General features: G+C 34.8%; 2 protein-coding genes and 1 long non-coding RNA gene across 8 annotated transcripts; 2 read left to right on the forward strand and 1 right to left on the reverse strand.

The window, feature by feature from the left end:
• The first annotated feature begins 1,024 nt into the window (after positions 1 to 1,024).
• LOC133689247 (protein PLASTID MOVEMENT IMPAIRED 1-RELATED 1) lies at positions 1,025 to 5,344 on the forward strand. Its single transcript, XM_062109048.1, has 3 exons — positions 1,025 to 1,288; positions 1,501 to 3,764; positions 3,871 to 5,344. The coding sequence occupies exons 2-3, from the start codon at positions 1,501 to 1,503 to the stop codon at positions 4,994 to 4,996; spliced, it is 3,390 nt and encodes a 1,129-aa protein (XP_061965032.1). The 5' UTR covers positions 1,025 to 1,288; the 3' UTR covers positions 4,997 to 5,344.
• A 675-nt stretch (positions 5,345 to 6,019) lies between these two features.
• LOC133688006 (uncharacterized) lies at positions 6,020 to 8,176 on the forward strand. 2 transcript variants are annotated; one of them, XR_009841073.1, is made up of 3 exons: positions 6,020 to 6,221; positions 6,513 to 6,662; positions 6,810 to 8,176. It is a non-coding gene; the product is annotated as an uncharacterized LOC133688006 (long non-coding RNA). The 2 variants fall into 2 exon arrangements; XR_009841072.1 differs by having other exon boundaries at positions 6,513 to 8,176.
• A 3,145-nt stretch (positions 8,177 to 11,321) lies between these two features.
• Positions 11,322 to 16,902, reverse strand: LOC133688282 (PHD finger protein ALFIN-LIKE 4-like). 5 transcript variants are annotated; one of them, XR_009841125.1, is made up of 7 exons: positions 16,420 to 16,901; positions 15,937 to 16,064; positions 15,794 to 15,826; positions 14,412 to 14,640; positions 13,321 to 13,456; positions 11,857 to 12,222; positions 11,322 to 11,573 (listed from the first exon to the last, which is right to left on the reverse strand). XR_009841125.1 is itself a non-coding variant. In XM_062107712.1 (7 exons), the coding sequence occupies exons 2-6, from the start codon at positions 16,031 to 16,033 to the stop codon at positions 11,962 to 11,964; spliced, it is 756 nt and encodes a 251-aa protein (XP_061963696.1). In that variant the 5' UTR covers positions 16,034 to 16,064; positions 16,420 to 16,902; the 3' UTR covers positions 11,322 to 11,573; positions 11,951 to 11,961. The 5 variants fall into 5 exon arrangements, 4 of the variants coding, with proteins under 4 accessions (XP_061963696.1, XP_061963695.1, XP_061963697.1 ...); XM_062107712.1 differs by having other exon boundaries at positions 11,951 to 12,222; positions 16,420 to 16,902; XM_062107711.1 differs by lacking the exon at positions 11,322 to 11,573 and having other exon boundaries at positions 11,664 to 12,222.
• Positions 16,903 to 18,687: the final 1,785 nt, after the last annotated feature.

The following is an 18,687-nucleotide window of genomic DNA, read 5'->3' on the forward strand; positions in this document are numbered from 1 at the left end:
CTCCTAACGCTCCCATGTCCAAACAAAACATAAACTTCCGTTTTTTTCGCTTGATTATACGCTCCAATCTAACGCCATGTTTTTTTTTGCCTTATTACTACTATATTTCCACGTCATCCATGCGTAATCTCCACAAAATTAATTCAGTGTATACTGTATAGAAATACTTAGATACATAAAATAGCTATATCATATATTTTCACTTTAATACAAATACATGTAAGATACAATTTTGGAGAAAAAATAAAACTAAACAAAAAGAATTTGAAAAGAAGAAGAATATAATTTTTACTTAATTTCTAAATCTTGAACTAGATTTTTAAAAATTAAATTTAGAATTTAGAAATTAAAATATACAATTGAATTCAGTTTACATATAAATAGTTAAATTTAAATGTCTTTTGCAAAACTATCTATAAAAAAGAATGGATAGAATATCATTTCTCAACTCAATTAATAGTATCAAACTAATATATACATACACATACATACACACACATACATAAATACATACATAGATACACATACATACATACATACATAGACATCTATGTATGTATGTGTGTGTGTATGTGTGTATGTATATTAAAATCTAGATTTAGTATGTATTTCATAACCTAGCGCATAATATTTTTATAAAAATATATAAAATAATATTTTTTTATAATACATTAAAATTATTATTATTAAAAAATATTAATTTAATATTTTGTCAAGTAAAAAATAATTTTAAAAATATTTAAATTATATTAACAAAATCATGGAACATTTTACAGGGCTCAAGACTTATCAGATATTTTACGGAGCCATTTTAAAAAAATAAATATGAGAGAAAATATAAAATTTATAATTTATAAAAATATTTTTATTTAGATTTTTTTAAATTGTGTTCGGTAAAATTTATTACTGTAGAAATCCTTCACATAATATCAAATTATTTATTTTAAAGAAAGGGCCCTAACAGCAATGTAAATTGTAAATAAAAACTCACTGACATAATAAATATATATTACATTTACTTGGAAGTTGGTTTGAAGCCAAGTTTGGATTAGAAGAGGAGGCAGGGAGGGGCAATTCAAAGAGAAGAGGAGAAGAAAAATATTTCTACCTAGCGAGGAACCTGCGATATAAACGGAGTTCAGACAGACATCCACTCTGGGCTCTCTTTCTCTCTCTGCTTTCCTAATCTATTCTGGGTTTTTTTCTCTTTAATCCGATTTTTTTTTTAATCTTTGACCCCGCTGTTTTAGGTTTTGTTCCGAATTTAAAGAGTTTTTGCCATTCCAAGGTATGCTTTATATATCTTCTTTTGTTATTGTGTTTTTGTTTAAAAGGCCCGTACTCTTTTAATTTAATCACCATGAACTGGAAGGTAAATTAACTGGTTGATTTTAATTAATTTCTTTTGATTTTTGTCTTATGAGTTTATGTTTCATGGTCATGGGTTTCTCTTGTTTAATAATCTGGTTGTTGTTTTTTTTTTTTTTAATTTGTGAGAAGATGATGTTGTCGAAAATTGAAGGCGGGAAAAAGACCAGAGAGGATTCAGGTAATGGCAAGTTGTTGAGTGAAATTGAAACTATAAGCAAAGCCCTTTATCTTGACAAAAACCTTTCAAGAACGGCCTCCGTTTCTACATCTAGTAATCGACCCAGATCAACTGGAAAAACCCAGTTGGTAGATCCTAAATCGAAGCTTGATAATAAACATGGTAGTGAAGACCCGTCTCGCAAGGACAAGAAGTCAATTTGGAATTGGAAGCCTTTAAAAGCCTTTTCAAATGCAAGGAACCGTGAGTTCAATTGTTGTTTCTCTCTTCAAGTCCATTCCATCGAAGGGTTTCCCTCTACTTTGGACAATTTAAGTGTTTGTGTTCACTGGAAGAGACGGGATGGCGAGTTGGTGACGAGCCCTGTCAAGGTTTTTGAAGGGATTGCAGAGTTTGAGGAGAAGCTTACGCATACGTGCGTTGTGTATGGGAGTAGGAGCGGACCCCACCACTCAGCTAAGTACGAGGCTAAACATTTTTTGCTCTATGCAGCTCTATTTGGGGCAATGGACCTGGATTTGGGGAAGCATAGGGTTGACCTCACGAGGCTGCTTCCTCTCACATTGGAGGAATTAGAGGAGGACAAGAGCTCGGGAAAGTGGACTACAAGTTATAAGTTGTCAGGAGAAGCTAAAGGTGCTAAGATGAATGTTAGTTTTGGGTACACAGTGGTTAGTAATACTCCCATCTTCCCCAGAAATAATCAGAATGTTAATGAGCTGTTGAGGGTGAAGCTGAATAATGCAAGAACAGTGAAACCAGCACCTAAACTTTGTCAAGGTGATGCCAAAAGCATGGTATATCGTACTGGAAGTCTTCCTGGTAATTTTAACCAGCAGCGCCGCGCTGCATCTCGTTCTGTAGAAGATGTAAAAGATCTACATGAGGTGTTGCCGGTATCAAGTTCAGAACTTGATATTCCTGTAAATATCCTGCATCAGAAATTAGAAGACAAGTTGGATGCTTCAGGTTATAACCCTGAATTTGACGTGTTCACTGAAAATCTTGAGCCAATTAAACAACCCTCCATCTGTGATTCAGATTTGATAAAAAAAGGAACAGAAAATGAGAGTGAAAATAGTGAATTTGCTGTGATTGATCAGGGGATAGAAGTGTCGTCAGAGGAAGTTAACATAATGTCTGCAGATGTTTCTACTGTAGATGTTAAAATGGATACTGGTTGTCATGTAGCTTCTGAAGAGGTCACTAAGCTTCATCTGCATGATGTGGAAAACAGCAATCATGAAGACGAGCTTGGGTCACATGATTGCAATTTCCAGGATGAAATATGCTCAAAAGAGTCTGTGATGGAAGAATTGGAATCTGCACTAAAAAGCATTTCCATTTTGGAAAGTGACGCGCTTGATTCCCCTGAAGAAAAGGAGGATTACACGGAAGTAAAAACTGATTATGAAACTATTAGTAGGGGGAGGTCGCTTAGCTTGGATGATCTTACTGAATCTGTGGCAAATGAATTCCTGGACATGCTGGGGATGGAGCAAAGTCCATTTGGCTCGAGTTCAGAGAGTGAACCTGAGTCTCCTAGGGAACGCTTGTTAAGACAATTTGAGAAGGATGCCTTAGCTGGCGGTGGTTCTCTGTTTGACTTTGATGTGGACTATGGTGACCAAAGAGAATGTGACTATGATGCCTCAACTGCATCTGGGTTGGGAAACTTCTCTGAGGATTTTGAACTGTTATCAGTTATCCAAGCTGCTGAGGAGGAGCTGATGGGAACTCAGTCTGTCAGTGGAAAAGCAAGGGTCAGAATGTTGGAAGACTTGGAGACTGAGTCTTTAATGCGTGAATGGGGCTTGAATGATAAGGCTTTTGATTGTTCTCCACCTAAGAGCTCTGATGGCTTTGGGAGTCCTATCGATTTGCCTCCTGAAGAGCCGTTTGAATTACCTGCTCTTGGAGAAGGATTGGGTTCATTTCTGCAGACAAAGAACGGTGGATTCTTGAGGTCCATGAATCCTTCAATTTTCCAGAAAGCGAAAAACAGTGGGCACTTGATCATGCAAGTTTCTAGTCCTGTTGTGGTACCAGCAGAAATGGGTTCTGGTATAGTGGATATACAGCAGCGATTGGCTTCAATTGGAATTGAAAAGCTTTCTATGCAAGCAAATAAGCTGATGCCTTTGGAAGATATCACTGGGAAAACAATGCAACAAGTAGCATGGGAAGCTGGTGCCACTCTGGAAGGACCTGAGAGGTTTGTGCTGGATTGAACACTCATTGTGAAATTAGAAAGGCATGCTGTTCTTTTTCTCAAATTTCTTCAAATTATGCATTCACTTTATTGTTTCTTCCTGGTTCAGGCAAAGTTTGTTACAGCAAGAATACACTATGGATGATGCATCTCTTGGGCAAATAAGTGTGAATGACAGATCTTCTGCACCCAGATCTAATAAGCTCAGTTCAGGCTCATTGGGTAGTGAGACAGGCTCAGAATACGTATCTCTTGAGGATCTTGCACCTTTGGCTATGGATAAGATAGAAGCACTCTCAATTGAGGGATTGAGAATACAATCTGGTATGTCAGATGAGGAAGCACCCTCGAACATCAGAGCACAATCTATTGGAGAAATTTCCTCCCTCCAGGGAAAGGGAGTTGACATCAGTGGCTCACTCGGTTTGGAAGGAACCGCTGGATTGCAACTGTTGGACATAAAAGATAGTGCAGATGACATCGATGGATTAATGGGTCTGTCACTGACTCTTGATGAATGGATGCGTCTAGATTCCGGCGATATTGGCGATGAAGATGAAATTAGTGAGCGAACTTCTAAGATACTTGCAGCCCATCATGCTAGCTCCTTGGACTTGATTCGAGGAGGGTCAAAAGGGGGGAGAGGACGTGGAAAGGGATCTGGTAGAAAGTGTGGTTTGCTGGGGAATAACTTTACTGTAGCACTGATGGTGCAACTTCGCGATCCTCTTAGAAATTATGAACCTGTAGGTACACCAATGCTTGCTCTGATTCAAGTGGAGAGAGTGTTTGTCCCACCAAAGCCAAAAATATACTGCAAGGTCTCAGAGTTAAGAAACAACGATGAAGAAGATGATGAGTCCGAGTCAGTGGTGAAGCAGGAGGTTGAGAAGCAGACCAGCGAAAAGGCTCTGGAGGAAGAAGGAATTCCTCGGTACCAAATCACAGAAGTGCATGTTGCTGGTATGAAGTCTGAGCCTGGCAAGAAGAAATTATGGGGTACCACATCTCAGCAACAATCTGGTTCTCGTTGGCTGCTTGCTAATGGAATGGGGAAGGGTAATAAGCATTCGACTATAAAATCCAAGGGTGTTTCTACAAAATCAGCACCCCCACTGACAACAAAGGTGCAGCGTGGTGACAGTTTATGGAGCGTCTCATCTCGTTTTCATGGTACTAGTGCAAAATGGAAGGAACCCCATAAAAGGAATCCGAATGTGATTTTTCCAAATTAAACTATCAGGTTGCTATCAGTTGAGCATGTATTGAAGTCTGTTCAAAGGGGTTCACCTCACCATTTGCGTTGGAAATTGTGGAAATCTCATCCTGATTTGTTACCATACCCAGGGGATTCATGTTGAACCATATGATATATGAATCCTTGGAATTGAGTTGTTTTCCTTAGTGCACACAGTTTACTGGATGGCCCTTGAATCTATATGAAATCCATGTATTCTGCTTGAGTACTTGTATTTACTTTAGGTGTGGTCAACCAGCGTTAATCATGCAATGCAAGATAAACTTCACGGATTGTTTTGCTGTATCTGTATTCCTCATTTATAAATTTGTAGGGTCATTAATCATGCCTTTGTGCATCGTAATTTATGTTCTGTTGAAGAAAGTGTTGTTGCAACTTATTTTACCTGCAAGCATGATGCAGCTATTCTGGACCTTGATGAACAAAGCGTTCAAAATGCTTTTTTCCATGCTCGCTCTTTTACTCGTCTTTGTTTGTCAAAAAACCAATAAAACTGTGTAGGAGTGCTTTGATTTCCACATAGCTCTCTGTAATGTTTTCTCACTAGTTACATCTGTTATATGAATAGACGAGAAACTTGAGGATGAAATTAACAATTCTATTGGGCAAGATCCAAACTCCATCTTTATTCGGAGTTCTTGATGTATAGGGTTTTCTAAGTTCCAATTTCAACAGGTAAGCCTTTAGCCTTAAAATATTATTTGTATATAATAGTATATTTACATACATGCACAGATGACTGCTACATTATGTAGTTTTGAGCAGTTCTATATCAACTTTACAAATGAAAAACTAGAACAGCAATTCACTCGGGCTTAGAATTTTTTGACAAAACCATTGGTCACCCATTTGCATTATTGACCTTGCTGAGTTTTGGTATACGGTGACTGTCATCTTGTATTTGCAAGAAGAAATCAACTGGAGCTACACAGAATTTGTTGATGTCCAAGATGCGCTGGATCTGATTGAGAAGGTCTTTAACAGTTGCTTTACACTGTTTCATTCTATAATTTCTTTTCTTTGAATAATATCATGCTTGACAGAGCACTGAATAGTCGGTGGACCTGTGTCCTATTGCAGTATATTCTCTCATTCATATATGCATCGTCCACCTCCCTATTTCGTGGTCTCTCATAGTTTTAACTGCTTGTTCAATCGTTTGCAGAAACCTGGGGTATCATAGCACTTCTCGATGAATCCTGGTATGCAGCTTGCTTTGTCTTTTTTTCTATTTGATGCATCACTGCTCATACATTTTATGGAGCTTGCAGAATTCTATCAAAACTATGTAGTTTGTATACTCACATTTGCATGAAAAAAAATGCTTGGCTGGAGACTCGTGTACTTATAATGGCTTCGTACAGCATGTTTCCTAAATCCTGATATGCAGCTAGCTTTTTATTTTACTAGATACATCACTGCTCATACATTTTATGAAGCTTGCAGAATTCTATCAAAACTAAAGTTTATTCATGTTTGATTATACCGTGCAGTTTGTATACTCACATTTGTATGGATTGAAAAAGAAAGAATGCTTGGCTGGAGACTCATATACCTGTAATGGCTTCTTACAGCATGTTTCCTGAATCTACACAAGAAACATTTTCTCAGAAAATGTACCTGAGATTTAAAAACGACAAGAGGTTCATCAAGCCTAAGCTTTCTCGTACTAGCTTTACCATATCTCACTACGCAGGGGAAGAAAAACAATTTATCTTTATTTTTTCTTTTGCTCAGTTTTGTTAAACTTAAATAGCTTCTAAAATATTCATTTCCTTTTATCCTTCCAGGTGATGAATTTGGATGATCGTTCCTAAACAAATACAAAGATTATGTAGTGGAAGAACATCAGATCTTTTGATAGCTCCCTACTGCCCCTTTGCAGCTGGCCTATTTCCTCCACTTCCAGAGGAATCATCGAAGTCATCTAAATTTTCTGCCATTGGTCACGTTTGAAGGTACGAGGTTATTTACTTTCTTCTCAGTTTTCCTACTTTGAATGAAGTGAAATTGTTGTTTTCTCCTACTTTTGGCTTCTCGTGTTTTTGCTTGTCCAAAACAACATAGTATGCAAACAGCTGCTGCTATTGAATCGGGGATTGTCATACGAGCTAAAGCAAAAACAAGACCATTATATCCGTGGCCAACCTTTCTTGCACATCAACATCTCCAGAAAAAAAAAAAAAAAAGATGCATGGGATTTCAAAGTATTCCACAGAAACCTTATTGGTTCCATAATAAGAAGCAAAGGTCCTTGCAATCCATTTAATCTCTTACGCCTGCAGTTTGAAAAACTAACCAACTTGATTTAGCAATATGCTTTCTCGCTTCATGAAAATAAAAACAAATTGAAGGAAGAAGAAGAAATTCTTTGCCAATTTGTGAAACCCAATTCAAGCCAACTACTTTCCTCCTCGTCCTCCTCCTCCTCCTCTTCTATTGGGCTTACAAGAATAGACCTTTCGTGAAATCATGGCTTCATTGGGTGTTTTGGTTTTCCTATCTAGGGAACCCAAAAAGAAAGAAGAACAAATCATACCCGTATTTTTGTTAAGGATTTTGTATGCAATTTCTATCTTTTGATTAACAAAATATACTATTAGTTTCAATGAGATATAGGCATGAATTTTGATTGTTGATTGCTGATGTCTCGAGGGAAAGAATAGATGAAGAGAGAGAGGAGAAGAAGGAAGGGGGAAAACAAGGGAGTTAAAAAAACTGATTTGTTTTTTTGTGTTATATTACATATGAGGGTAGATTCACCTTTTTATTTTTTTTTAAATTTTTTATTTATTTATTTTTGAAAACTATAATTCCTGGAACAATAAAGATAAAGTGAAAAATCAAGTAAATTTTGGGAGGGATAGTGTAATTTTCCCTTTTATATTATTATTCAAAAATCATGATTTTATCAAAATAGATTTTGGTTTAAAATCAAAATTCTAGGATTAAAACCTATTAAAAACATGTTATTGATACAAATAAATTCTAGATTATTGGTTAATAAAGTCGTTTGAAGGATTCTGTGTAAAGAATTGGATCAAAATTAGTTCAAATCATGGAGTTAAGACAAAATTCTTTCCAAGAACATGATGAACACTGCCTAGAAACCCAGAAACCCAGCACATTGTCAAGCCTCCAAAACCAACATTTTTTATTTTTTAAAACATGCTTTCTTCATTCAAACAAGTTACACAGCTATAACCAAACATGTATGAATAAAAAACACTAATAAATAACATCAAAATCAAAATCACACAAAAGTTCTAAATTTCAACACCGACAACTTAAAACAACCTATAAGAACATCAAATTTTAATTTAAAATTGACTCTTTAAATGCTTGAAATCTAAACCATTTTCAGGAACCAAGAATACACACTAACAAACTAGAAAAAACATCAATAACCTTACTGTTAGATTTTCAAATCAATATATTTCATTTAATCTAAACATTTAAGCATATTCTAAACATTCAGCAACATTAATAGACAACTCCAATTCAAACAAAGAGAAAAATGATATTTTGTGCATTAATCAAAATCAAAGCTAAAAGCAATATAATGCAACATTAATCAAAATGTTCAAAAACACCATAAAATATGAAAGATTAGGCTAGAGATATGCCTCATGGACATCATCTACCAAGATAAATGAATGTTTTATACCTTTCAAGCTCAAACAATGGCTGCTGCCCTTTAGTTTTTTCTTTTTCAAGTTTGTTACTTTCTCTTGGAATTATAGAAATTCTTGTGTTAGGCTCTTAAATTTTTGTACTTTAGAGTTCCCTTATCAATCCTCCCTTGCTATGATTTTTCAAGGGGTATTTATAGAGTTTTGCTAGGATTTTTGACGGGTTCAAATATAAATTGATTAAAGCTTAACCCTTTGATCAAAATGAGAGGATTCTAAAGTACATTTCATAGCTGTGAGCTCTAGACCTATGCTGGTTTTTCAATGGTAGTTTTGCAACAAACTTGGTTTTTGGAGGTTTTGGTGGTTTTCCAAACATGGAGATCAAGGAGCTTGTTTATGGCCTTTTGATTTTGAGAGAAATGTGACCAACCTTTGATAAGAACATGTTGATAAAGCTTGAAGTATGAACACACTAAAAAAGATGACTGGTGTTATAAAATGAATATCACATTCATCGATGATTGAGTTGATCATTTTCAAGACTTTGTTAAAGCAACTTCGACGTCATTGTCATTGAAGACCACCTGATCTTGGTAGAGGGAGTGCACATCTTTTATTTGGATTCAACCTTATTCAATGTAAAGGTTTGTAACTTCATATTCATTCATTTGAAAGTGTCAACTCCATCAACCTAGAATTTGAAAATGCAGTGATGGCTGATCGAGGATAAGATATTGAGTTCGTTGAAGAAAATAGGATGTAAATGTTTATTGGGAGTAACTGATGTTTGTAAGGGGGTGTTTCTCGGTTGAATAATAGTGGTTACAGCCAAAGCTATCGAAGTAGAAGCTAAACAATGACTGAACAGCGCGTCGTCTAGGTTAAACCCTAGAAATTAGAGTTTTTAATTTGAGATCTGACATATTTCATTTTAATTTTTATTTTTATAATTACTTTTAATTGCACCCATAATTGCTTCTCAAACTCTTAATTTCATGTAATTTTACTCCTATTAAACTCAATCATCAACTCCAAAGTTGAGCACCATTTTCACCTTTGTTCTTAGTTTTTTATTTGTACACTTAAACCTTTAATTGACCATCAAACTTTTAATTTTTTTTAATTTGACCCTTGATTTGGTTAAATTCAACCCCTACAATCACGCACCTTTTTCAACTTGGTCCTTAATTTTAGATTTCTTCAATCAAGTCTCTAATTGCCTATCAAACTTTAATATTTATGCAATTAAACCTTTAATCTGATCAAATTAACTTTTTAAAATTGCAAATTGATATCCAGACTTTAATTTCTTCCAATTAAGTTAAAATAAGACAATTAAGTGAGTTAAAAAGTAGTAAAGAAAAGTGATGAGTGCGAAAAAAAAATAATTGAATAAGAAATGAAAAAATATGAGAAAATAAATTGAGGGTTAACTTTATTATTGTCCCATTCTATCATAATCCAATCCCATACAATTTTTTTTTCAATATCCAAACTAAGCACCTCAATTATGGGTTTGCCCTAAAACATATCTTAAGCAAGAAAACACACCTAAAAAAATAAAAAAACATAAATACAACACATCCTCCCAACCCTTTTCCCTTCCATCTCTCCCCAAATTTCAACCACCAAAACATCCTAAAAGGCGAAAACCACTTATAATTTATCCACAAATACCATCAAAACACTTCCCATTTTTATGGTTCCTTAACATAATTACATGCCCCTTACCGAGGGATGCATTTAAATGGTTCGCTTCTCTCCGAAGCAGAGTGCAATTCATTTTGAGTGGCGAGGAAAAAAAAAATGAAATTGGGTTGATGTGCGATGAAATGTATAACGCAGTCGTATCAAATGTATGAATTGTCCACTCCAAGTACAAAAACTAATAGCAAATTAACAATATTTTAATTGTTTGTTATGATTAGAATTTAATAAGTCATAAATAAAATAAAATGTAAAAAAATCATGTATTAATTTCTCAAGAGTTGCATGGAAAAACTTCGTTTATAAAAAAGTAGAAAGAAATTGACAGACTCGAATAATTGTCCTTGCTGTTAATCAGTAGTGGAAGCGAAAACATGCTATACTCTCTCTTTTCATGGAATGCAAATATCTTCTTTTTCCCATGTGAGTAGTGAAAGTGAGCACTTGCAGACATGCTACGGATACAAGAAGTTGCTAATAAATCTGATTTCAACAATTTTACTTCCTGCAACTACAGCAGGTACTTGAATCAAACAACTCACATCATCTAGCACCATTATAGGGATTGAAGTTCTTATCATGGTGAGACACGAGCTGTGAAATCTCATGATCTTATCACAATCAACCCAGTTGCTAAAATCTCGAACCAAGTCTTCTGTAGTAGGCTTGCACATATAATATCACAGAATTCGATCATCAAGACAAAGAAAATTACCTTGGTTTGTCGATGACACAATCAAGAGACAGTTTAGGATAGAAATTTCAATTGCCAATAGACACAAAGGATGGGAAAAAAAAATGTTGATAGTCATGCTTTTTATGAAATAGCCAGATATTATTTTTGGTTCTTTGGCAATGGAGATTGATGGTGAGAACATTCCATTCTTTGGAAAGAAGCCTGCATCACCCTACAATTTTCATTGATGAACGGCTTAAACGAAAATAAGAAAAATTGCTGGCTTTCTGGGAAGTTGAAAGCTGGATCTTCTTTTTCAGATTGTTTATTTCTATTTTTTTCTCAAAAAAATAAAAAAATTGCATGCATGCATACATACATGTATATAGACGAACACATACTTGAAAGAGCTTTGTTATGCTGCAGACCTTATCTGGCCAATCTACCCACTTCAATGCTTTGTTTGCTAAGGAATCGACAGTGGGATAAGAATTCTCATTTTAATTCCTATATAATGTCTTCTTTAGTTGATTTACCTGCAAGGAAAACCATGGTTTCACATAAGCGAAATGTCATACCCTGAAAGTTAAACTTCAAATTAAAAAAAAAAAAAAAGCCACTCTTGCTTTACCAAAATTTGTGAAGGGATGTGGATGATTAGATCATTCTGCCTTTATGACACAATATGATTTCCTACGCTCGGGAAATTACATAGATCCCAATATGGTATCAACAGTGAATCAAGGGTCTGCAAGCTACCAAATACTCTAAATACACAAATAACATCATGTCCACAAGAACAAAGTACTGAATACATACATGCTGTGGTAACATGGCACAACATAGAAAACCTGACTGGCTAATGAGTTAGCTGAGTTGAGCATGAGATAAGTGCAGAGGTGACGACCCACACCCATATTAATATCAAGGTCTAGCTCTCTTGTTGCTGCATGATGGGCATTTGTACTGCTTGATGTGCTCAGCCCTGGCAGGTGTGATCTTCACGCACTTGCCATGGAACCACTTTTCACATATGTCGCAACAAATCCAGAACTCATCTGCAGCATAGTTCTCTCCACACGCCCCACACAAAGTATCCCCGTGCTCCTCCTCCTCCTCCTCCTCCAGTCCTTCCTCCTCATCCTTTGGTTGCCCCTTCAAATACTTGACAGATTCTGATCCTCGCTGTTTTCATATTCATCAAATTAGCACGTAATAGTGACCAGAATTAGCATTTGACATCACATCATGACATCAATAATCATATTGGAAAAGACAATTTTGTCTCTAGGAAAAGCACAAACACCCAAGTGTTGCAATAGTGGGAAACAACTTAGTGTTTACAACGAATCGTGCTCCTATAATATTTTTAAGCATTCAGGATTTGGTCGCTAGTCCACAATCATATCATTTCCTTTATAACATCTTAATCATTGGCTCAGACAAAACAGATGTGATACCCTTGCAACTTATTACCCATGAATCTTCAACTACTTCAGACTATTGCAGACTCACTACCAATAGGAACCATGATGATTTCCATATGCACAAAACCATCTGAACTAAATTAGGATTTGAAAGCAAGCTCTGTATGAAAAAGGGATAAACCCTTGTACATGCTAGTATACCCATATTTTTGGCAGGGTTTGACAATAGTGAAAAGGTCATGAAGTCAAGAAACATAATACGTACAGGGGAAGAACTAGATTTTAGGTATGGGGTGTTCAATATAAAATATATTAGTATACTTTTGGAAATAAAATTAACAATTTTTTTTTATGAAACAAACCTTAAATTCAAGTATATATTCAAAGACTCTTACATTTTTAGGATTTCTAAAATGAAGACTTTTTCTAACTTTGGGGATGTCATGGCTCCCCAGCTAATGCTGTAGGTCCGCCCTTGAACATACCAAACCAAACCTAGCGACACTGTGAACTGGGAATGAAATGTCCATGCAACTTTCACAAAAAGTTTTTTTTTTTTAAAAAAAAAGGGGGGGTTGGGGGGGGGGGGGGTGTCATGTAAAATAAACATATATCAAACATAGCAAAGAAATCAGTCTGGTACACAATTGGTCACTGTTAAACAGAACCTTTTAAATTTCATAATTGAGTTTTTGAAAAATGTAACTTTGGGAACCAAAGATTAAATTTTAGTTAATCCTCTTATCAGAGGCTAAAAATAATATGTCCGTTTGAATTCAGCAGTTGAAGGAATTACATGGCGTAGCTGATATTCCCAAATCATTTAATCAATCAAGAAAAAAAAAAGTAATTTTACCCCTTTTGAGTTTGACTTGGACTTGTTGCTGCTATGATTTGAGACGGAAGATTTCTCCTTTGCTTGTTTCTTCACAGCTCCAGTTACAATCTCAAATATTGTTGGGAGATCATTTACCATAGTGAAAAGACGTTTCCTGTGTCACAACTTGCATTATATGATTGGGAAATGAAAGTTGATATACAAATTATTCACATCAGCTGGCAACCACGCATTGCAAAGAAGGAACGAAAGAAAAGAAAACAAACACAACACTAGAGAGGCAAGTTTCTATGCTCCACCATGAAAATCTTTCAAGCAGAGTAAGCTAATTTTCAAGAGGAAAAAAATCTTGTTAATGCAATTGTTGTTTCATTGCTTTTAGCAGTAGTCTCACCAAGATGAGGCCATCAAAAAGTTCAAAACACAAACTACTTTATCACGCAACAAGCACATACATCTTGTACTAAAGTGACAGGGGAAAAGGTCTTTTCATATAGAACTGCATCAAGAAACAAATCTCTGTTAAAAATCTATACTTCACAATACTGCTATTAAAAAAGGTAAGAGGTGTCAGTATAAAAAAGATATTGGTATGCAGCATTAACTTGGTTGTTAAGAATTTAGTTTCTAAATTCTACAATTTAAATCAATTGTAGTAAAAAAATGTCAAACAATTTTCTTGCAAATAAATAATTACTTTGGAATTTTGATAAATGATATGAGCATTTCTCAACCTATCAGACCTTGAAATCAGATGAGACCATAAAACAAATAGCTGATCATTCTTAATTACATGCCCTTTTCTCTTCTATTCAAAATGTCACAAACATAAATTGTGGGCTCTGAGAACAATGTTATTAAAAATCTTCATAAACTGGATCTAGGGTGATTTAAATTCCCAACAAGATAGCCAAATCCTAAGCTTCAGTTAAATTACAATATGAAGAACATAGCAGACATTGTGAGCACGACTATGAAAGTGCATGGACATCTGATCCCCCTTCTCATGTTTTTTTTTGGAAAACTAAATAACTAGAAAGAACAAAAGATTCTTTTATGTAGACATTGGAACACCAAAGTTGGAAGCAGGAGAGGGGGCAAAAACTTGCCTATCAGTTTTATCAAAACCAAATCTAGAGCCAAAGTAGAAAGCCACGGCAAGCAACCACGCATCACTATGAACAGCAACTAGAGAGAGCCAGTCTTTTTCTTGCATCCCATCTCTGGCAAAGTTAATTCCAAGTGCAGGCTCTGGGAGTTCGGGAGGCACTTCTTCAGCAGGTAAATTGACTTCCCACTGTTCATTAGGGAACCCATACAGGCAAAGATTCTCCTTCTCTGTAGGGCACACTAGTTAGTTACATGTATATTTGAACATCATCCACTGTTAAAATGAAGTGAGAGACTATAGCTATAATTAAAAATAAAATAAGAGGCAATAAGTTTAGAACTCTATTTTTCTCTTTTGCAAGCTATCCAAATCACTCGGCAAACAAAGATCACAACAGAAACAGTAATATCAGCATCCATCTCAAAAAATTCAAATGCAATCACAGATGCTGGAAGGTGCAAATGCTATTGGAAGTGATAAGGTGCAGTTCCTCCTTAAGCTGCAAATACAAGGCGTACAAGGAATTATACAGAAACGCCACACTGAAACGTAAGAAAAATAAGGCTCCTAATTATCACCCTTGACTTTGTTATAGACGCCAAGAAAAGTTAGTTAGCAGAACCAAATGAATGAAAATAGAGAAGCTTGATAATCGTAAGAACAAATATAAAAGATTGTTTGAGTTCTACGTTCAAAGTTAATTTTTCTGTGGTTTGAAACCAAATCAAGCATACGTCTAAGGTAGTATAAATTTCAACTTGTTTTAGACAACCACTGGATTTAAAATCTGAAACCATAAATAATACAAAATCCAGCATATCGATATTTCAAATCATAACAAACAAGTGGAGTGTAAGTAGGAGTTGAAAAACTCACAGAAATATAGCAAATAGAACTCATCTCGACACAAATAGAAGAATCCACCCAGATCAATGCCAAATGTTCCAATGCACAACAGAAAATGATTCGCTCAAGGATCCCTAAACAAAGTTTGCTTGAATTTTTGAAGAAAACACATCTCTGTCCCCAACTCAAGATTGTGGAGGCTGGAAACGTAGCCTATGGAAAATGCATGTAGTATTTCTCCTTCTTAACAATCAAGTAACGTCAATAACTGTTCGAAAAGAATAACTTAAATCTCAAGTGCGAAGCCGAAAATAAGTGAATTAGAACACATCGTATAAAAGAAGAAGAAGATTTTAAGCTTAAAGTCGCACTAACCAGTTTTTTTATTTTTTTCAAAAAATAGCAATGCTTTTATTAATCAGTTGAACTTTACTCCTAATAAAGCTTTTAATATACAAAAATTCAAACAACAGAACACCACCAAGAAATGAACAAAAATTAAAAAGCGTGGTAGAAAGATAAAAGAACCCTAACCAGGATCACACTGCTGATAAAATTCTTCTACATCTGCCAAAAAACAGAAAGGAAAAAAAACCACCACAGACAGCGTAACATAACTCACAATGCGAAATTAAAATCCGAAAAGAGAATTGAGAGAGAGAGAGAGATAGCAGTACCAGTAGTTAGGGCTTTGATCATTCCAGCTCTACGGCCCTTAAGATCCCTGAAAACCTCCTCTACAGTTCGGGGGTTGTACTGGGCGCCTCCGTCCATTTTTCCGTACAATTCAAACAAACAAATTGTGCTGCAGATAGACCAAGATAAATACTAAATAATTTAATTATTATAAGAGAGAGAGAGAGAGAGAATAAAGGAAATCTATCTTGTTTTGGAGGAGTATTTATATTTATGAAGAATCCAAAAAAGAAGTTCCTTTTTCTTTTCTTTTCTTTTTCTCAGTACTTGGTAGCAGAAGCAGGAGAGTGGAAACAGGGACAGGCCAAAAAAAAAAACAAACAAACAAACTAGTCCCAATGACTAATAAACTTCTGGTCAAGTGATGGTGAATTCCTTATATTTTAAAAAAGGATTTAAAACATGACTCTAACTGTATAGGTCCTATCTATGATTAAAGAGAAAGAAAAATCTCAAGGGCCCACCCAATTTGTTGTTTGCTTCCTTCCTTCAGCTCCAGTAGTTGTTTTTAATATTTCTTTGGCAATCATCATCATCTGAGACTGGGAGGGTGTTCTTCCATCCTTCAAATCAGATTTTAAGCTAGCTTTTGAGACATCTAATTGAGGTGAATCCTCCAGCCGAGTTCAATATAAAGTATAAACTAGATCCTGTCTGCCTTTCTCTGCAGCCCACGAGTCGATGAAATTTATAAATCAATTAAAAAAAAAAAACAAGTTTGACGTGGATGATAGAGACTCTCGTTATCCACGTCGCATTCAGTCCTCGGCTGGAGGATCCATGATGTGATGTTTTTGGGCTCACAGACACAGCCTCGGGCACACAGATTTCTTGAATCCAAATCCAGAATTAAATGGTGATGCTGAAGTGAGCTGGGGTGGTTTTCTAATCCCTGTGCTTTGATGGACTCTCTCTCTCTCTCTCTCTCTCTCTCTCTCTCTCCTGTGAATTAAGGTGGGAATCAAAGAGCGAGAAGAGTACGAGATCACAATCAAGAGCCATCTTGCTTTACGGTGATTGAAGATCACGTACCTGTCATACACGTGTCATGATTGTTTGCTTTCTGGAAACCATGCAGTTTTGTTTTCCGTTTTAGGCCCCGTTTGTTTGCAGGAAAGTAGTTTTTTTTTTAAAAGTGAATTTCGGGAGAGTAAATTCCAGGAAAGTATTTTCCAATATTTGATAGTGTAATGAAAAATAAGTTGGAAAACACTTTCCAGTGTTTGGTTATGTTATGGAAAATAAGCTGGAAAATAACTTATTAATGTTTTATTTTTTCAAGTTTATTAAAATAATAAGGAACAAATCTTACAAATTAAAAAGTTGAATGAGAATGAAATTGAAAAAAAATATAATTTCATAAATTATCTCAAATAAAATAAATAATAATCAAAATAATAGAGATCAAATCTAAAAAATTAAAAAAAAATGAAAGGTGAAGAAATTAAAATAATAATAATTAACATTTCATAAATTATTTCAAATAAAATAAGTAAAAATCAAAAGAATGAGGACCAAATTTGATAGATAAAAAATTTCAATAAAAAAATGATAAGAAAAAAGCAAATAGCAATTATAAAAATAAGGACCAAAATTAATATAAAAATTAAATTTTAAGAGATGAAATTGAAAAATAAATATTCAAAACAAATTATATATAACAATCAAAAGTTTGAGGATCAAATTTGATATAATTAGCAAATAATGACATTTCTAAATTTTTCACAACTTCCGGAAAGTGTTTTCCGCCCAAATTTTTCAGGAAAACACTTTCCTGAAAACCAAGCCAAATTTTTCTTTGACTGGAAAGTGTTTTCCGTTGACCAACTTTTCCAATAACAAACAAACACAAGAAAGTTTGGAAAGTGGTTTCCCGGAAACCACTTTCCGGAAAACAAACACAACCAAAAGGGAAAACACTTTCCTAGAAATCAAACCAAATTTTTCTTTGACTGGAAAGTGTTTTTCGTTAACCGAAAAGTCTTTCCGTTGACCAGAAAGTGTTTTCCGTTGATCGAAAAGTGTTTCCGTTGACCAGAAAGTATTTTCCGTTGACCGGAAAGTGTTTTCCGTTGACCAACTTTCCTAATAGCAAACAAACACAGGAAAGTTTGGAAAGTGGTTTCCCGGAAAATAAATTCCGAGAAACAAACATGGCCTTGAAATGTTTTAAAATTACTTTTTTATTTTTTTATATGCACTATATCAAAACTTAATTTTTAAAAATAAAAAATATTATTTTTAATAAAAAACATTTTTTGAAAAAATTACGCTGGCTGTCCTGCGGCACCTACTGCTAACTCTATTATTGTTGCCGCGATATTAAGTGCCCCCTTGGACTTCCAAATTATAGTTTGTGTTTTTTGTTTTTTATTTAAAAAATATGTTTAAAACTTTTTTATTTTTTTAATTAGTTTTTTTGGATAGTTTTAATATGTTATGTCAGAAATAAATTTAAAAAATAAAAAATATATTATTTTAATTAACTGGAAAATGGAACCGGGCATTGCAATGCCATAAAAGTTCTTAATTAACCATAATTAAAGTTCATAAAAGATTGATAAACTACTATTAATAAACTACTATTAATAAACCAGTCTCCTTGGCTCTTTATAGATCGACCTTTAGCGGAGAACCTTAAACTAGTGATCAAGTGCGCAGGTTAAGATAGGTGCCTCCAAAGTCCAAACAATATAAATAATTAGCATTGAGGAAACTTCAAAACACCTAGA

Source organism: Populus nigra, chromosome 3 (genome assembly GCF_951802175.1).
Source record: "Populus nigra chromosome 3, ddPopNigr1.1, whole genome shotgun sequence".
Lineage (NCBI taxonomy): Eukaryota > Viridiplantae > Streptophyta > Magnoliopsida > Malpighiales > Salicaceae > Populus > Populus nigra.

Coding starts and splice junctions, on each gene's coding strand:
- LOC133689247 (XM_062109048.1), top strand. CDS start 1,501: ATGATGTTGTCGAAAATTGAAGGCGGGAAAAAGACCAGAGAGGATTCA. Junction 3,765..3,870: donor ACTCTGGAAGGACCTGAGAG/GTTTGTGCTGGA, acceptor TTCCTGGTTCAG/GCAAAGTTTGTTACAGCAAG.
- LOC133688282 (XM_062107712.1), bottom strand. CDS start 16,033: ATGGACGGAGGCGCCCAGTACAACCCCCGAACTGTAGAGGAGGTTTTC. Junction 14,641..15,793: donor TTATCAGCAGTGTGATCCTG/GTTAGGGTTCTT, acceptor TGTGCCCTACAG/AGAAGGAGAATCTTTGCCTG. Junction 13,457..14,411: donor GGTTTTGATAAAACTGATAG/GCAAGTTTTTGC, acceptor GTTGTGACACAG/GAAACGTCTTTTCACTATGG.